Source organism: Populus nigra, chromosome 2 (genome assembly GCF_951802175.1).
Source record: "Populus nigra chromosome 2, ddPopNigr1.1, whole genome shotgun sequence".
Taxonomy (NCBI): Eukaryota; Viridiplantae; Streptophyta; class Magnoliopsida; order Malpighiales; family Salicaceae; genus Populus; species Populus nigra.
In genome coordinates, this window is record NC_084853.1 from 2,357,119 (window position 1) to 2,375,838 (window position 18,720).

Below are 18,720 nucleotides of genomic sequence, written 5' to 3' on the forward strand. Positions count from 1 at the left end.
GTTGATATTGATGATTAGCTTTGACTAATGGATGACCACGTTGTGTTTGATGATCGGCTTCAACTAATGGCATCCAAGATGGATGACCGAGTTGATTATGATGATTGGCTTCAGCTAATGATATCTGTAGAAATGACGAGTTTGAATTTGTGATTAGTTTTGATTAATGACATCCGAGACAGATGACCGAGTTTAAATATTGCGATTAGCTAAAGCTAAAAGTATCCAAGGTGAATGACCGGGTTAAGGTGAAGTAATTAACCCCGATTGATGTTAAACTTCGGCCCAACAACTCATATGGAGTGGTTGGATGTGTGAGAGAAAAATACTCTTAACGAAATAATAAGAGATGTACAATGCATATAAAAAGTAAAAGAAGGAATCTATCCATTCTAAGTTAATAACGAAAAGTAACGATAACGTACTTTTAGTTGTTTATTATTATGTTAGATTATTTACAATTATTATATCCATGTTGTTTTTATAAAAGGAAAATCACACAATCAAGATGCGTAGGAAAGCCGATTCCAGAGGTTCATATATTTTGAAAGGTGCTATGTAATAGTATGTCTTAAGTGTTATGTTGAATATTTTCCATTCGGCACTTTTATAAAGACTTGTAATGAAAACTGTAATGGAACACGGATGTGGATGTGCAAACATGTAGATAAGATGTTATGAATATATTTTTGTGGTATTCTCTTTTATGAGGATGTTGTGTTGTGAAATCATAGGAGAATCGTATGAAAGAAAGTACTAGTTATGTAAAATTATCATTTGGTACTTGTGTATAAACTCGTGTTGATAACGAGACTATAACAAGAATACAAACTCATGAGTATGTCAATATGATGTAATATAAATGTATGAATATGAAAATATAATATTATAAGCATGTGTATTGAGTATCCGTCTTATGAGAATATTGATTTACGAAAACTATATTCGTATGATGTCACGATAAGGAAGGAAACCTAATTACTAATTCACAGAATGTCATTATAAGAAGTATTGAGAACTTAAAAAAAAATCCACTGATTTTGGATTTAAAAAAGTCGGGTCGTTACATCAAGGAACTTCCTTTTCAAGTCGTTCCATGTGCGAATAGATCCGAAGGGCATAAAAAAGAACCGCTCTTCAGCTGCCCCTTTCAAAGTGAAAGGAAAGGCTTTCAATTTGACTTGATCCTCCTCCACTCCTTGTGGTTTCATTCCATTACACACCATATGAAATTTCTTTAGATGCGAGTGATTGCGAGATACTTAAAAGAAGGTAATAAGTGTATAAAAATAGATTTAAGCTCAAAATTAACATCATTAATATGAATACATAGAGGTTGGCTGTCAAGATTTGGAGCGGCAAGCTCCTTAAGTGTTCAACACTTTTGGATAGCCATCTCAAAGTGATTTTTGATTGATGAAGTTGATGACGATGATGGTGAGGTATTTGGACCAATATAGATTATGTCTAGTGAGGATGATTCTCCATCTTTAAACATAGGTTGGAAAGGAGGGTTAAACAAACAAGTCTTCTCCTCTAATTCTCGGGTTTGATGAGGATCGTGAAGGGGTGATCGAATCGGAGGATGATATTGTGAAAAGCATCGAGAATCTAACGACTTACAAAAAAAAAATTCACCGATTTTGGCTACGAAAAAGCTGGGTCGTTCCAATCTCGGTTTCATGTCCTTCATCACTGGATTTGCTTTTTATTGGGTTCCCTCTGCCTCATAACCCAAGAATAATGCTTAACGGGTTAACTCATATTGACTTGGCTCATTTTTTATATTATTTTTGTAATTAAAGTTTTTATAAATTCCATCGTTCAGCATTGGCTCTGACATAATCGATTGAGAATTAAGCTTCATAATTTATTTTTATTTGCTCTTTATGAGGTTATCCTAGTCTTATGACAAGAATCGCGGATCTAGCAAGTTAATCCAGGTTAAATCAAGTCGTTTTTTTATTTTTTTTATGAGGTTATCTCGGTCTCATGACCTGGGTCACAAGTTTGACGGATTGGCTTGGGTTGTTTTTTATGTTCTTTTTTTTATTGATTTTTTTAGTCTCATCATTCAACATTGGACTAATTAGAAATTGCACATTTGTAATTTGTTTCAATTTTTTTTTGTGGGATTATTTCGGTCTCATGACTTGAAGTCACGAGTTTGACAAGTTAACTCGGGTTGCTTTTTTAGATCCTTTTTTAATTGATTTTTTTCAATTTCATCCTTCAACATTGGGTTAATTGGAAATTAGGCTTTCTAATTTATTTTTGATTTGTTTTCTATGGGGTTATCATAATCTCATAACCTAAGTCACATATTTGACATGTTAACTCGGGTTGACTCAAGTCAATCCAATATGTTGTATTTTAATATTAAAAAAATATATCATCTTAAAAATTTTTGTAAATCAAACTATGTTTTTACAGGTGGTTCATAACTTGAATTGACTTGTGGAACGAATTGAATTGATCAATACGATTCCACAAACTTTACTAAGAGGTAAGAATCCTAAATCCAATTTTTACAAAAAAAAAAATTGTAATTATGTAAAGTTCATGGAATGATAGTGGATATTTTCATACGTCATTAGTCTGCCAATTCCATGGCTATCAGAACTCATTTTCACTTGGGAAAATCATTAGTGCAAGTTCCATAATATATATATATATATATATATATATATATATATATATATATATATATACATACACACATATATAATGGACCCTCATGGCAGGACCACTGATATTTCTCTTTCAGATATGCAGACAATGATAAATAAATATATGAACGTAAAATCATTGGCTGCATCTGTGAAAGAGAAACGCTAGCGGTCCAGCCATGGTGTATTTGGACGAGAATTGAATGGGAGAGTGATGGGTCCCTGCTTTTAGCTGGCAGAAATTTAATTTCACTGATGATGATGGGCGCGTGTGTTTGGACTGAATGGGAGTGCGGGTAGTCCCTGCTTTCAGCTGGCAGAAATTTGATTTCAGAGATGTCGACTGGCGCGTGTGTTTGTTTGTGGATATTTCGAAGATTTCATTTGCTTGATTATGATGACGTGGGCATGGTACATGATGTGGTCCTCTGGCAAGGTAGCAGATTCTGGGGCTGGACAATGATAGGGGGACACATGGGAATTTTACGTGAGTCTCACACACAAGCATGTCTATTATAGGCAAAAAATTTGAGGAAGCTGACAAAAAATTTTGTTGCTATTAAAATATGTGAACTTTTTTATGAACGTTTTTTAATGGGAGAGCGATATCCTGGTTCACGAAAAAAAACTTAATGCTTCTGAGCAGGCTGGACCACTGCTATTTTTCTTTGACATATGCAATCAATGATATATATATATATATATATATATATATATATATATATATATATATATAAGATCTATATGAACGTAAAATCAGTGGCTCCATCTGTGAAAAAGAAATGCTAGTGGTCCAGCCATGGTGTATCCTGGTTTACGAAAAAATTATCGAGAGAATTGAATGGGAGAGCAATGCTTTCCTGATTTATTGATTTTGTTTTATTATATATAATAATAAATATTTATATTGGTAAAATTAAACACACAAATTAATATTAGAAAATCTAGTTTTAACTGTTAAAATTTAATTTTGATTACTGAAAAATTATTTTGAGACATCAAAAATATTTTTCGACCAGTATCAACATGATAGATTGAGTTTTAACAAAAAATAACGATATTGAACTAAATGACCGAAAATTTATTTTTTATCCTGACCCGTATTGACTCGGTGAGCTTGGTTTTGACTGAAAATAATGGTTTTGACCCATAACGGCTCGAAATTCATTTTTTACCCTGGTCGACACGGTTTGATTTGTATGGTTTCGGTGGACTTGGTTTTCACTGAAAATGATGGTTTTTACTTGAAACGGCTCAAAACTAATTGTTTACCCTGGTCGACATAGTTTGATTTATATGGACTCGTGGACTCTTTTTTTATGGAAAGAGGCGATTCATCCGAGAAAAATATATTTTTGAATTTTAAATTTTTTTTCATAGTCTGAACTGAGACTAGCTAAAAGCAGAAAGATCTTGTCCTCCTTTTCACGTTTTCTTAATTCTGTTGCATCAATCGTGTGGGAAGATATAGTGCAAGTTCACTCCACATACCTTTCAGGGTTCCAAGTAATTGAACGTAGATCTTGCCATATTGCTACAAATTAGCAAGATTTCTGTTAATTTGAAAGATATGAGCTACATTGTTATGGTTGTCATACATCTCTTTCACCACTTTCCATAGTTTAAAAGAAGATTCCAAGTAGCTAAATATTTCAGCAATATAATTTTCAATAGAGTTAAGTAACTAAGATAAAACAAGTTGGTCCTTGCATTACCAAACTTCATAAGCTTATGAAGGAGAACCAGGGGGTCTAATATGGCTATTGACATAGCCAAGTTTGGATATGCCACCAAAAGCAATGGTCACAACTCTTGACCAATAAAAATAATTAAATTCATTTAACAAAACTAAGCCTAAACGTTGATTAGGATTTGGCTCTCTTTCTGATATATTGCAGGATTTGTTGGTACCATCAGCATTATCCATCTTGAATGGATCTTCAGTAGGTTTTTTAAACAATCAGCAGGATATTAAGAATCTATTTTGATACCATGAAGAAACAAAGGGAAAGAAGAATTTTTATTCGTAATTTTCTGTTACAGCAACAGAGGTATAGATACACTTGATTTCTGTTACAGTAGAGGAAGTTGTGTTCACGATCAAATCAGAGTTTATCTCTATTAACTACTATCCTAACAATTATATGTAGGGCAACATAACATTGCAGTAGAAAGAAAGCTATGCAACTTGTGTTGGAGTTAAACTAAAACTTTGCAAGTTATGTTAAGGTCAAACTCTGCAATCTGATTTGCAGGAGGACTTGCAAACCGTGTTGGAGTGGGAATCTATTGTCCTTCCTTCAATAACTAATAAATACATTTTTTTAAAAAAAATTATCTGCAAGACTTCATTACCATGTCCTTCATGTTCACATGAGTCATTTGAACATGATGACGCCACCATACTCATTCCTAGGCGAGCTTGGGACCGCCACTTTGCCGAGCGCTTCCCCACTTACATGGGCTTCCTGTGGAAGCAAGCAAGGAATTTGCACAACCCCGATAATCCTTCCAATTGGAAGAAATCGAAGCCTAGCTGGATGGATAGGAAGGTGTGGGAGGAGATGTGTGATCGGTGGGCGGGACATAACTACGAGGAGATTAGAGAGAAAAATCGGCAAAACAGGCGTGATAGCGACTCCTTAGATGCAAGGGTCCCTGCTACCTATGCTAGAGGTTTGATCTCCATAACCCAGCACCAGAATCGACTAGTAAGTGAAGTATTCATCTGAATTACCAATAATCAATGTATTTAACATTATATTTCATATGTAATTTAAAAAATGAATTCATGCCGAAGTTGAAGGACGGAGTTAAACCAAGCTTCACTCGGGTTTACAACGCACACTTATAGAAAAGGGAGCTCTTTAGACCAAGCAATCAATCCTACTGCTGTTGCATATGTGGTTTGTGAAACTTAATTTTGTTTGTGGCAACATATTTAACCATGCATTTTATGTTCAATTGCTTAACTTGATTAATTGTTTTGTTGTTTTGATAGTCTACTCTTAAGAACGCCATGATCGAGGCACAAGGGCCCACTGTCGAGGAGCATCTATGGGTGGATTCCAATGTCCTTTGGATGACTACGAAGGACAAGCATAACAAAGGTTGTGTTCGAGGGATGCCTAGAGTATTACTAATCTATTGACAGAATTTTTTGTTGGAATTTATACTATCATTTTATTAATAACTAATTTACTAACAAAAATGCTTCATTGATAACCCTTTCGGTAGTAATTTTTTTTGCCAGTCCGTAAGTTTGTTAATAATAAAAAAATATTATTACTGATAGATTTACTAATGGAAAAAACATATAAAAAAATAAAATTACTCACTTTATTTCGTCGGTATTTTCCTCGGAAAAATACCATATGTAATTTCATAAGTAATTATTTAAAAATATTTTTTTTAAATCCATTTTACAAAACCATAAAATAATTAAATTAATATAAATCAACACTCTATAATACTCAAAAAGCTTGGAAAAAATAAGAACAAAATCAACTCAAAAAAATTTGCAACAAATAAATAACATGAAAAAATAAATTCAACTAAAAAAATTCATATAAAAAAATGAAGTTGCGATTGCTAAAAATTTTAAAATCCTATAAATAAATCAATTAAAAATTGATCTCATATGAAAACAATCCTACAACAATATTTATACAATTATTAAGAACAAAAATAATTAAAAATAAAATAAAATAAAATAACAAATATAATGAAAAAACATGAAAAAAGAGGAAAAAAGAAAAATCTTACATTGATGTGGTTGCAAGTGAAACTAAGAAGAAGACAAAAAAATTTGTAAAGTATATTAATTAAAAAAATTGAGAAGAAGAAAGGAGAAAGGAGAATAATACATACCTGATCATGAAGGAGAAGAGAAGGAATTGAGGAGAGAAGATAAGAGAAAAAAATGGATATTGGTGTTTTTTACATATAGGAAAGAAGAAGAAGAAGAAGAAGAAGAACAAAAGAGCCTCATTTGTTGTAAAATTAAGAATTCTAGGCTTTTTATTGGGGTGTTTTATTGATGGTTTTACAGACGGATAATTAATATTAATATTTTTAATCATTCCGTCGGTGATTTCGTCTGTAATATTTAATTTAAATTTTTAATTTAATCAAAAATTTTCACAAACTACAAAATATCACCGACGATTTTTCAATCCGTTGGTGATTCCGTTTATAATATTTAATTTAAATTAAATTTTCCAGAAAACCGATAAATAACACCAACAAGTTTTCAATCCGTCGATGATTTTGTCTGTAAAGAACAATAATTAATAGTGCAATTCAGAAGTGAATAGTTTCAGAGCTCTTTGAAAAATACCGACGGAATTTTTCGTTGATGATTCCCTTTATAATTGACATGATGAATAATATTCACAATTTATCAACGATTTTACCGATAGAATTTACTGACAGAATGCGTCATCGTTTTTTTTGCTTTGTTTTAATTATTCTTTTCTCACTGTAATTCTTTTAGTATATACTGGAAGAATACTTCTGTTAAAAATTTACTAATAAAAATATTTTTTTGATATTTTTATTTGTATTTATTAATTTTCTAGTAACCGGTGAGACCACAGTACCTTAAGAAGCAGGCTGCTTCCCTTGGCGGTCCATTCTTCTCGCAGCCTGCGCCGACCATTTCACAGCAGTAGATTCAAGAGGTGGTAGCGCAGTAATGAGCCAGCACCTACAGGCAGAGCATAAGGAGTGGCAGCGTCGACAAGCACAAGCAGCAGTTGCTCAATGGGCACTCCGAGAGCAGCTGCAAGCTGTTGAGGAAGAACGTCGCTGCGAGCGGGAGCGAGATGAGGCCCAAATAGGTCAAATATAGGCTGAGATCATGACGCTCCAGAAAGAGCTTAGAGATCATGCTCAATTCACGGACTCCAGATTCAACAGTTTCGAGGACCATCTTGAGGACATCTTGCAGCGTAAAGGCTTTTCCTTACCAAACTCGCAGCCGCCTCAAGATTCAGACGAGGACCGCCAAGATAAGGGTCTTTAATCATTGCTCCTTGAGAATGGTAACGATATTAGCAACGTTTTTTAGTTTTTTTATCAGCAACGGTTTTAGCGATGGTATAACGGAGCTAGCAACGGTTTTAGTGACGGTTTACCGCAGCTGGCGATGGTTTCAGCGACGGCATCAGCAACGGTTCACCACAAGGAACAATATTTAGCAACTGTTTCAGCAAAGGTTACACAGTAATCAGCAACGGTCTCAACCATATTTCATAATAGTAATTAGCAACGGTTTTTCTGACAACAGCAACGGCATAATTTTATACAAACTGATGTGTCATTATTCTTTTTCTGGCAAGTTTAATCAATTAATTACATTCGTAATCAATAGATGCACGCCAAATCAGTTGTAGTATAATTATTTTGTTTGTAAATCATTTTCCTTTTTCTCATACTCAATCGCCCGCATGTCATCCACATGATCCCTTGACGACAGAGACAAACACTTGAAGTAACTTTCGTCCTTGTCATTTTTTTCTTACTTGCCCGTGGTCCCTTAATAGTGGAATTCGATACTTCACGATAAAGACAAATTTTCGTCCTCATCGTTAATTAATCTTGCAAATATGCGGTACCATAAAACAAACAAAAAAATATTGCAAATGCTATTTTTTTTTACTCGCCCATGTGATATCCACATAATTCCTTGATGAAGGATTTAGACACTTGATGATAAAGATAAATAAGTGAAGTAACTTTTATTTTTGGTCATTAATTAATTAATTAATCGTGCATACCTGTCATAGCAAAAAGAAAAAAAAAACAAACAAAAAACAGAGGAATCTTGTATATACCATTTAGCTCTTTAATTTGTTCCTACTCGTCCACTTGATATCCGCATGATTCCAAGTCATCCTGGATTTTGCTTCCAAGAGTACAAAAACAATTTGTCGACAGCTAATTGTGATAAGAATTGAAACCCTGTGGATGCACACTGTTATAAAAACTTGTGATATATCAAATTGTTGAAATATATAGCCCCATTTTCATTACCAAATATTATTCCCATCCCTTCTCATGATCATGCAGCAGCAAACCCCCCTTCTCCTGGCCTTCCTTCTCTTTGTCCTCGCTGTATTGAGATTACGGAAGAAATCAAAAGGCCATGACTCAAGTTGTAAACCACCTCCAGGACCACGGGGATTACCCATCATCGGAAACATCCATCAGCTAGCTGCCTCTGTAACTGTACCCCATCGTCTCTGTGCACACTGGGCGAAGAAATACGGACCAATCATGCAACTTAAGATTGGAGAAGTTAATACTGTTATTATTTCTTCACCAGAAGTAGCAAAAGATGTGTTCAACGATATCAATTTTGCTGAAAGACCTGACCTCCTAGTTTCACAAATCATGCTTTATAATGGCCAGGGCCTTACGTTTGCACAATATGGAGACCATTGGAGACAAATGCGAAAAATTTGCGTATTGGAGCTATTTAGCGCAAAACGTGTACGCTCATTCAAATCAGTAAGGGAAGAAGAGGTATCGAACTTAATCAGATCCATCCGTTCGAAAGCAGGTTCACCAATCGACATTAGGAAAATGCTTTTGGATTTGTCAAATGTCATCACTTCAAGATCAAGCATTGGTACGAAATACAAAAACCAAGCTGCACTGTTACACGTTGTTGAACAAGTGACAAGGGCAGTAGCAGGTATAAATGTTGTAGATATATTCCCTTCCTCTAGATTGTTACGCATGATCAGTCAATTTAGGTCTGGTCTCCAAAGGTTGCAAGAAGAAGCGGATCAGATGCTTCAAGACATTATAAATGAACGTAGAGCCCAGAGGGTAGAGAAGAAGACAGGTGAAATTGAAGAGGAGGATAATATTCTGGATGTGCTTCTGAATCTCCAAGATGATAGAAGCTTTGAAATTTCAACAGATAGCATCAAATCAATTATCCTGGTTAGTGAACATACGCATGCTTCACTTTTCATATATATAATATCTACACGCACGTCTAAAGATGCACAAATCAATCTCTATACATATCGTGTTTCAATCTAAACATTGTCTAACGTAAGGTATACCGGTCACGAATCAGTTTTTCAATCTATCTCTGTATGTTGCTAGCATCAAATCTATCCCCTTAGTTAATACTAATCAAATTTCACATACAAGAAGGTCAAATAATATGAAACTTACTCAGTACGTAGTCTTCTTAATTTCAGGAGATCTATACTGGTGGGAGTGAAACATCAACAACGGTTTTGGAATGGATAATGTCAGAATTGATGAAAAACCCTAGTGTAATGGAAAAGGCACAAAAGGAAGTGAGGCAGGTCTTCAACAAGTTTGAGAATGTTGATGAAACAATTGTTGACAATTTAAATTTCATGAAGCTGGTTATCAAAGAATCTTTGAGATTACATCCTCCCGGAACTTTCATTCCCAGAGCATGCAGTAAGACTTGTCAAGTTAATGGATATACCATAGAAGCTAAGACTAAAGTAATGGTTAATGCATGGGCTATTGGAAGGGATCCTAAATACTGGACTGAACCTGAGAAATTCTATCCTGAGAGATTCTTACATAGTTCCGTTGATTATAAAGGTGCCAACTTTGAACTAGTCCCATTTGGTGCTGGAAGGAGAATGTGCCCAGGAATGCTGTTTGGTATGGCCACCGTCGAGTTTACTCTTGCGCAGCTGTTATACCATTTTGATTGGAAACTTGCAGATGGAGCAACGCCGGAAGCTCTTGACATGCAGGAGATTTTCGCTTCCACAATGAGAAGAAAACATGATCTTATAGTAGTCCCCATCCCGCGCCGTCCTTAATTTCTCCGTGGAATCAATTGTCCATGTGTTCTTCCAATAGGAATTATGAATATCTTATTGTCTTTAAATAAAACGCACCTTTTCTTTATGTAGCTTTTAATTTAAAAGCGTAATGTTCTTGTGACAGCATATATTTTTTAATACATATATCTTATAAGAAGATGTGTTTTTAATTATTATAATAAGATTTTGAAATCATAGAAAATATATCATATTACATTTTACATTCAACATTCAACATTCAACATGTGACACCTGTGTCCCATATGGTATTAGAATACTATTGGTATTAGAATGCATATGGTATCAAAATACTATTTTTATATTTTTTTAGGCAGGTGAATGTCACAGGCAATAATTACGCCAGCATTGGAATCACAAAATGTTAGAATCACAACCACTTTGTTTATTGGCACAGCCTCCACCTCTTTTTTTCCGCAACTGCTGGGCACCCATCCATTTGGCGCGAGTTCACGGTGGGCGTGGCCGCTGCTCGTGCTCGTAAGTAGGAGGCCTAGCTGAGGGCAGTTCGGTACGGAGTGCCATGCTCAGTGATCCCAATGAGAGCTCTATGCTGGCGTGGACGTGACATGAGAATGTCGTGCGCATGCCCATGCTTTGGATCCTCGCACGATCTCCAACATCATGGCTAGATGTGGCCGTTGCTGAGGCCCGGTCATCAGCTTTTGAGCCGAGGTAGCGGCGCCCCACTAGTTTGTCCCCATCATATCCCTCTTAGGCTTGTCCCTCGGATGTCCTTCACATCTGGCGGTGTGGACGCTATCTTCCCCGGTTGTTTCCACTTGCTCTTTAGGGTTGTGGTTCGCTCGATGGGGTTGTTGTAATGCATACACAGCGGCGCATGAGCGGTCATCAGGCTATTCGCGCTGGCAAGCTCTATATTGGTGCATCAAACCATTGGCCCGCTGCCCCTATCACTTTCAACCCAAGGCCCTATATGTCTTGCAGCGACGCGAGGTTCCTATGTTGTGTACCCACTACGGTAGAATTTGAATGTGAAGTTGTCCCTCTTTGGGGGTGCGGGGTGAACCCAGTAGGGGCACCTGTGTTCCAGTCGAGCGGACTCCCACCAAATTGGCCCATACACGATTACTCGTGCTTTCAGATGTGAAATGTGATGCTAGAAGGGGGTCTCCACTCCATGACAGTCCTGTTTGAGCCATCCATGCTTGATGAGAATGACTCTCATGCCCGTCTCGGCCCCTCATCTCATCAACATTAGGGATCGTGCGAGTTGTTGGGTCGCTGAGGAATGCTACCTAGTTGATCCTACTAGTAGTCATATTGTCTCCAAGATTAAGCCATGCATGTGTAAGTATAAACTAATTCAGACTATGAAACTGCGAATGACTTATTAAATCAGTTATAGTTTGTTTGATGGTATTTGCTACTCGGATAATACGTGCAACAAACCCTAACTTCTGGAATGGACACATTTATTAGATAAAAGGTCGATGCGGGCTCTGCCCGTTGCTTTTATGATTCATGATAACTTGACGAATTGAATGACTATCACGTCGGTGATGCATCATTCAAATTTCTGTTCTATCAACTTTCGATGATAGGATAGAGGCTTACCATGGTGGTGAAAAGTGACGGATAATTAGGGTTCAATTCCGGAGAGGGAGCTTGAGAAACAGCTACCACATCCAAGGAAGGCAGCAGGCACGCAAATTACCCAATTCTGACATGGGGAGGTAATGACAATAAATAAGAATATCGAGCTCTTCAAGTCTGGTAATTGGAACGAGTACAATCTAAATCCCTTAACAAGGATCATTGATGTCTTAAGAGGTGCGATCGAGATTGGACCTTCATTAGGATAAGGACAAACCCGTAGGTGGTTTCCACTTTTTTCTCATATGATGTTTATGTTTTGAAATGATTTACATATGATAATATATTATTAAATCCTTGAAAATTCATATCTACCTCATATCGAATTGGTTTTAGATTAAATTTGGAGAGTTGATAGGCCTTTGAGTCAGAAATCCAACAAAATTGAGTTTGCATCAATTGGACTTCTGTAGCTCCAGATATTCAAGTCGGAATGGACGAAGGTCAACACTGGCAGATTGCGAGATTTGACTTTGAAGGCTGAGATTTCCATGCTCTTCCTTATTTTATTTTCTTTCCTTATATTTCTAGAAAGGTATGGATGTTAGTTTTTTAATTCCACTGGAATTACTTCATTTTGACCTTTACAGCTCATGCTTTGCACAAAATATCGACTGAAGGTCAAATCTGCCAATTACCTTCAATTTACTCATTTTTGCATGTTTCATCCAAAAGTGCCTTCAAAACATAAAATAAAGAATATCAAGATATTTTATATATAAAACATAGGCAAAACACTAGTTAAATATGGGTAAAACTATCAAATAATATGGTTGCATTAGTAGGCTAGAGTGGATGCGGTTTAATGGCCTCACCCTCTGGCTATTTGGTTTGTTCTTTGTTCTTGTTGGCGCAACTTCATCGCCTACTATTATTTGGTTGTGTTTTGCCTATGGTTTTAGTTTGCTGGAGTTGATGGCTTCTGGGGGTTTGCTGCTGGTGAATGCTTTCCTAGCACGCTGGGACTCCTCTCTAACCCTGCCTGGTTGATATGGTTGGATACTACACTTCCTTGCTGAAGTTCTTGTGTTAGGCTAGTCATTGATTCCATGGTTGTTGATTGATGTGCTGATTTACTGAGCTGCTGTAGTTTGTGCAATGGCTGGTTTTGTTTCTATTGGGATCATGTTCCCTTTTTTTGTATTTCACATTTGACTTGCTGATTAATACATACTTACATTCTGATTAAAAAAAAAGTGCCAAAAATACATTTTAAGAGCCAATTTACTCTATTTATTTTAATCTTTCCTTTTAACATCAAAATATAACTTTTTTTTCAATTCTGCTAACTTTCTGAATAATATTCTTCTAAACACAATTCTTGCTAGTTCAACATGTATTTTGTATCAATCCTTGTTGGTTTGATATAATTAAACACATGTCATGAAGCTAAATATGTCAAATTAAACATCCTGCCCCTTAAATGCATAATTAACCGAAAGCATGGCCTTAAGGAACCATGGGTTTCCTCATTCCTTTCATGCTAATTTCATTCCATTCACACACATATTCTCGTAAAAAAACAATCTATTATAATAGATTTAATAAGGAAAAACCACAATCCCCCCTTTTCTCTTCATATGGCTGGCCACCCTTTACTTAATTACCGATACATTTTCATTGATAAATCATCATGATTTCATGCCTCCAATCACTTACAACACATGGATTAACTTAATTTTAACAATTAATACATTTCCCTCAAATCAAGTCTAAAAACCCTAATCTAAAATTCAATAGTAAAGCATCAATTCATAATTAAATTTGAAATGACTTATAGGACCATGTTTAGAACTCCTTACCTGGTAAGAATCAAGGTCTCGATCTTCAACCAGTCAAAAATATTTTACTCCCCCTTTTTCTAATGACAATCGACCCTCCCTATTCTTTCCTTGTTCAAATTTGTTAATCTCTTGCCCACAAGTTTTTTATTCTACCTATACACCCTTAATCTTGGATGAGTTTTTGGAATTTTGGTGTTTTTCTCTTGATTTGGAAAGAATAAATTCAAAAACTCCCTCCCTTTCTCTTAATATTGCTGTAGATATTTGATGAGCAAGGGAGAGGAGTATTTATACCCCATAATTTCTCTTATTTGCACTTAGACCCCATCTTCTTTAAGTGTACTACTTTTGCCCCCACATCATTTTATTTTTATAATTAAGCTATATCTCTTTTCATTTCTTATAATTTCACCCCTCAACTTTTAGTTTAGTTCATTTCTTTAATTTAATCCAACCTTCAATATTTATGGATTAATTTATAATGTCTCGAAATATTTTGTCCTGAAATTTATATTTGAAAATTTTCGAATTCCTGTTTTTTATTTAAATCTATACATGAATTTCTTCGCTTTTATTTTCCATTTATTTAGTTTGCAATTTATGCAAACATTTATTTCCCGAGGTTTACATTCTCCCCTCCTAATGAAAATTTCTTCCTTGAAATTCAAGTTACGTACCTATATCAAAGAATAGATGAAGAAACTTCTCCTTTATCTCAGATTCTCTTTCTCATGATTCTTCTTTTATTCGAGAGCTTCTCCACAATACAAGGGAAATCTCTCATTCCTTAACACTTTCTCCTCTCGATCCAAGATCTTGATGGGCTTGGCTTCCACAGTTAGATCCCATTTAATCTTCATAGGAACTTGTGGCAATACTCGTGAGGGGTCTTTCTTGACCTTTCACAACAAGGATACATGGAACACATTGTGAATCTTATCCAAATATGCAGGCAACCCCAATCGATAGGAAACTAACCCAATTCTTTCTATAATCTCGAAAGGGCCAGTATATCTCGGGGGCTAGTTTCCCCTTTACTCCAAATCAAATGATACCTTTCCAAGACACCATCTTCAAAAATTTGGAATTCCAAAGGGCTTCTTTGGTTATCTGTATGACTTTTCTGTCTATCATGGGCTTCCTTCATCCTCTTTTTGATCACCCTTACCTTGTCAGTTGTTAGTTGTACCATTTCAGGTCTCAAAAGCTTCCTTTCTCCTACTTCATCCCAACAAATTAGGGTACGACATTTCCTCCCATAAAATGCTTCATATGGAGCCATACCAATAGTAGCTTGATAACTATTATTATAAGTAAACTTCATTAATGGTAGGAGAACCTCCCAATTCCCACCAAACTCCAGTACACAGGACCTTATAAGATCCTTAAAAGTTTGAATGGTCCTTTTAGATTGACCATCCGTCTGATGATGAAATGTCATGCTTTTATTCAACTTTATCCCTAATGCTCGTTGTAAACTGGGTCATAATCTCGATGTGAACCTTGGATCTCGATCTGATACAATCAATACTAGAACCCCATGAAGTCTGATTACTTCATTTACATATAATTTTGCTAACTTATCCACCAAATCAATCGTCTTCATAGGAAAAAAACAAAGCAAATTTTGTTAGCTGATCCACAAGTACCCATATGGCATCATTACCTTTCTTTCCCCGAGGTAATCCCATCACAAAGTCCATAGAAATATCCTCCCATTTCCATTTTGAGATTGATAATGACTGTAATTCCCCTACAGGTCTTTGGTGTTTTATCTTTACTTGCTGACAAACCCCGTAGTTCAACACAAGCTCTGCTATTTCCCTCTTTATATTTGGCCACCAGTAGTATCCCTTTAAATCCTTATACATCTTCGTACTCCTGGGATGAGTAGCAAATCAAGATTCGTGAGCTTTTCTTAATACTTCATCTTTCAAAGTCTAATCTTTAGGAAAATAAATTCGACTACCCATAGCTACTAACCCATCAAACAACAATTAAAAAGATGTCTTTATATCCTGGTTCACCCTCTTTTTTATCTTCCTTACTTTCTCATCTGCTTGTTGGGCAACCAAGACCTTGTCTCGAAGCACATATCAGATTTTTAACTGAGCTAACAATGATCCCTCAAGCCCTACATTTAGCTATAAGCCCATCGTTTTCAATTCCAGTATACCTTTTTTTCCCTTAACCTCCATATCATTCATTACTACTTTTCCCTTCCTACTCAAGGCATCAGATACTATATTAGCCTTACCGGGGTGGTAGTCAATCACACAATCATAATCTTTTATTAATTCCACCCATTCCTTTGTCGTATGTTCAACTCCTTTTGCAACATCAAATATTACAAACTCTTATGATCCGTAAAGATTTGAACTTGTGACCCATACAAATAATGTCTCTATACTCTTAAAACAAACACCACCGCTGCTAGTTCTAGGTCATGAACCAGGTAATTCACCTCATGCAATTTTGGTTGTCTTAAAGCATAAGCAATCACACACCCATGTTGCATCAATACACATGCTAGACCCCTTTTTGAGGTGTCACTATATACCACAAACCTTTTTGTCCTCGATGGAAGGCCAACACAAGAGCAAAAGTGAGCCTTTCCTTCAATTCTTGAAAGCTCTCTTCACACTCTTTCGACTTGTAAACATAAAAAATGGTAAATTAAAGCTGGAAATGACTCCACCATCGCTGCTGATTCAGAAATCGATAGCGACACAGTTCTTCATTGCTGATTTTTGAATTAGCAGCGTCATAGTTTTTGGCTGCCGATTTCTAAATCGGCAGCGACATTAAAAACCCAACAAAAATTAGTGTTGGATCAGCCTATCCTAGTGGAGAATTGGAATAGAAACCAGCCTAAGATAACCCAAAAGAGTGAGAAGGATATAATAGAACAACCCCCAAACACCCCAACACACTTATAGGGCTACAAATACAACGAGAGAGAAAGGACGACCCTTTCTTTTCCCAAAGACCAGCTGCATGTGTCCAGTTGCATGCTCTTGCTCCTCTACCTCTTCTCCATAAAAAACCGGACCCAATCCAGCTACATGCCTCCTCCATTAAATGTGTGAGCTAAAGGAAACCTAGAGAGTGAGGTTAGTGACTGAATTCATGGAAAGAGAAAGGGTGTAGCAGGCTAGCCAAGCTGCAGAAGAAAAGAAGAAGAGAAAACTACTCATAAAAAGAAAGAAATACCTTTGAAACTACACTTGGAACCTGTTAAAAAGCTATGAGGTATGAACCAGAACCCTTCTCCACTGTTCTTGTGACTTTGGGACTGAAAAGGAAGAAGAAAACCCTAAACAAATGGCCTAGGATCCTTACACTAGTTGTTAAGGAAATCTAGTCTAGAAAGAGGGACAAAACAAGGCTGATTAGGGGGACCTAGTTCCAGAACATTTAACAAAAGAAATGAATAAATTTTGAATGCATAAAGTTGGAGGGATGACTGGCCATAATGAGGGCTAAACAATATGTAAATATGTGATGAAATACATGAAAATGACATTATTGAACTTCTAGACCATATTCAAACTAAAACAGAATGCATAGGGATGATTGATACTTTTGTTAGGATCAAACATGATTATCGATACCAATTTCACTAGTATCATCATCATCACCCCGTAGGACTCGATGCAAGGTGATCCCCTTACACGAGATCCTAATAAACACTAAATGTATGCTAGCCAATACATGGTGATCCCCTTACCCGAGATCCTAACATACACTAAATATATGCTAGACAAAACATGGTGATCCCCTTACCTGGGATCCTAACATACACTAAATGTATGCTAGTTTACGCCTCAAATCACACTTCTCATATTTCCTTTGTCAGTGATAATTTCATCACTTGGCAATTCACACAACAACCTTCCCCTTGAATACATATACATTCAGTAATTCACATTTCACATCGGTAATATATATTAAATCATGGAATTTAACTAGAAGGTATAGGTGCGATTCAACTACATGTAATAAAAGCTCTACTCGTGCTCCCTTGCTGCTGCTATTGCACCACGCCTGTGGTCCCTCTTGCAAATCACAGGTTCATCTCATAAATTTTCCTCACTCAAGGATATATTTTATAATAACCATATCAACAACCAATAAGTCTTTCTTTTATTCATTTATTAATATTTTATGTTTTTCTCATTTCATCCATTAATATTGTCGTTATTTGTCCAACACAGTTATCATTCCTTTTTTTATATTTGAACTGTTTCTGTTTAGATCCTGAACTGTCACTGTCTAGACATTGAACTGTTACTGTCTGACCTCTCCTCAGATTTTTGACTATATCTAGAGTTATAGAACTCTGTTTCAAGCGAGATTGGTCTTGTTGGAAAGCTAAGACATGAGGCTACAAGTTCTTTGAAGGAAGGAGAACCCAGTTCTGCCTCTAAGATAGTTAAAATTGCTCATCAACAAACATTTGGATTGTTACTGTCCAACTGTTCCTGTCTTGTTTTTGAACTGTTACTGTTTGACCTCTCATCATATTTTTAACTATATCTAGAGTTATAAAACTCCAATTCAAGCGAGATTAGTCTCATTGAAAAGCTAAGACATGAGGCTACAAGTTCTCTGAGAAAGTAGAACCTAGTTCAGCCTTTAAAATAGTCAAAATTGCTTATCAACAAATATTTGGACTGTTACTATCTAATTGCTACTGTCTCGTTTTTGAACTGTTACTATCTGACCTCTCCTCAGATTTTTAACTACATCTGGAGTTATAGAACTCCGATTTAAGCGAGATTAGTCTCGTTAAAAAGC

At 35.9% G+C, this 18,720-nt stretch overlaps 1 protein-coding gene and 1 pseudogene across 1 annotated transcript; both read left to right on the top strand.

Annotated features, from left to right (window-relative positions):
- Nucleotides 1-18,720, top strand: part of LOC133682452 (uncharacterized) — a 213,147-nt pseudogene that overhangs the window by 12,650 nt on the left and 181,777 nt on the right.
- Nucleotides 8,628-10,658, top strand: LOC133682655 (cytochrome P450 726A27-like). Its single transcript, XM_062106093.1, has 2 exons — nucleotides 8,628-9,623; nucleotides 9,890-10,658. Exons 1-2 carry the CDS (start codon nucleotides 8,730-8,732, stop codon nucleotides 10,496-10,498), a joined length of 1,503 nt encoding a protein of 500 aa, XP_061962077.1. The 5' UTR covers nucleotides 8,628-8,729; the 3' UTR covers nucleotides 10,499-10,658.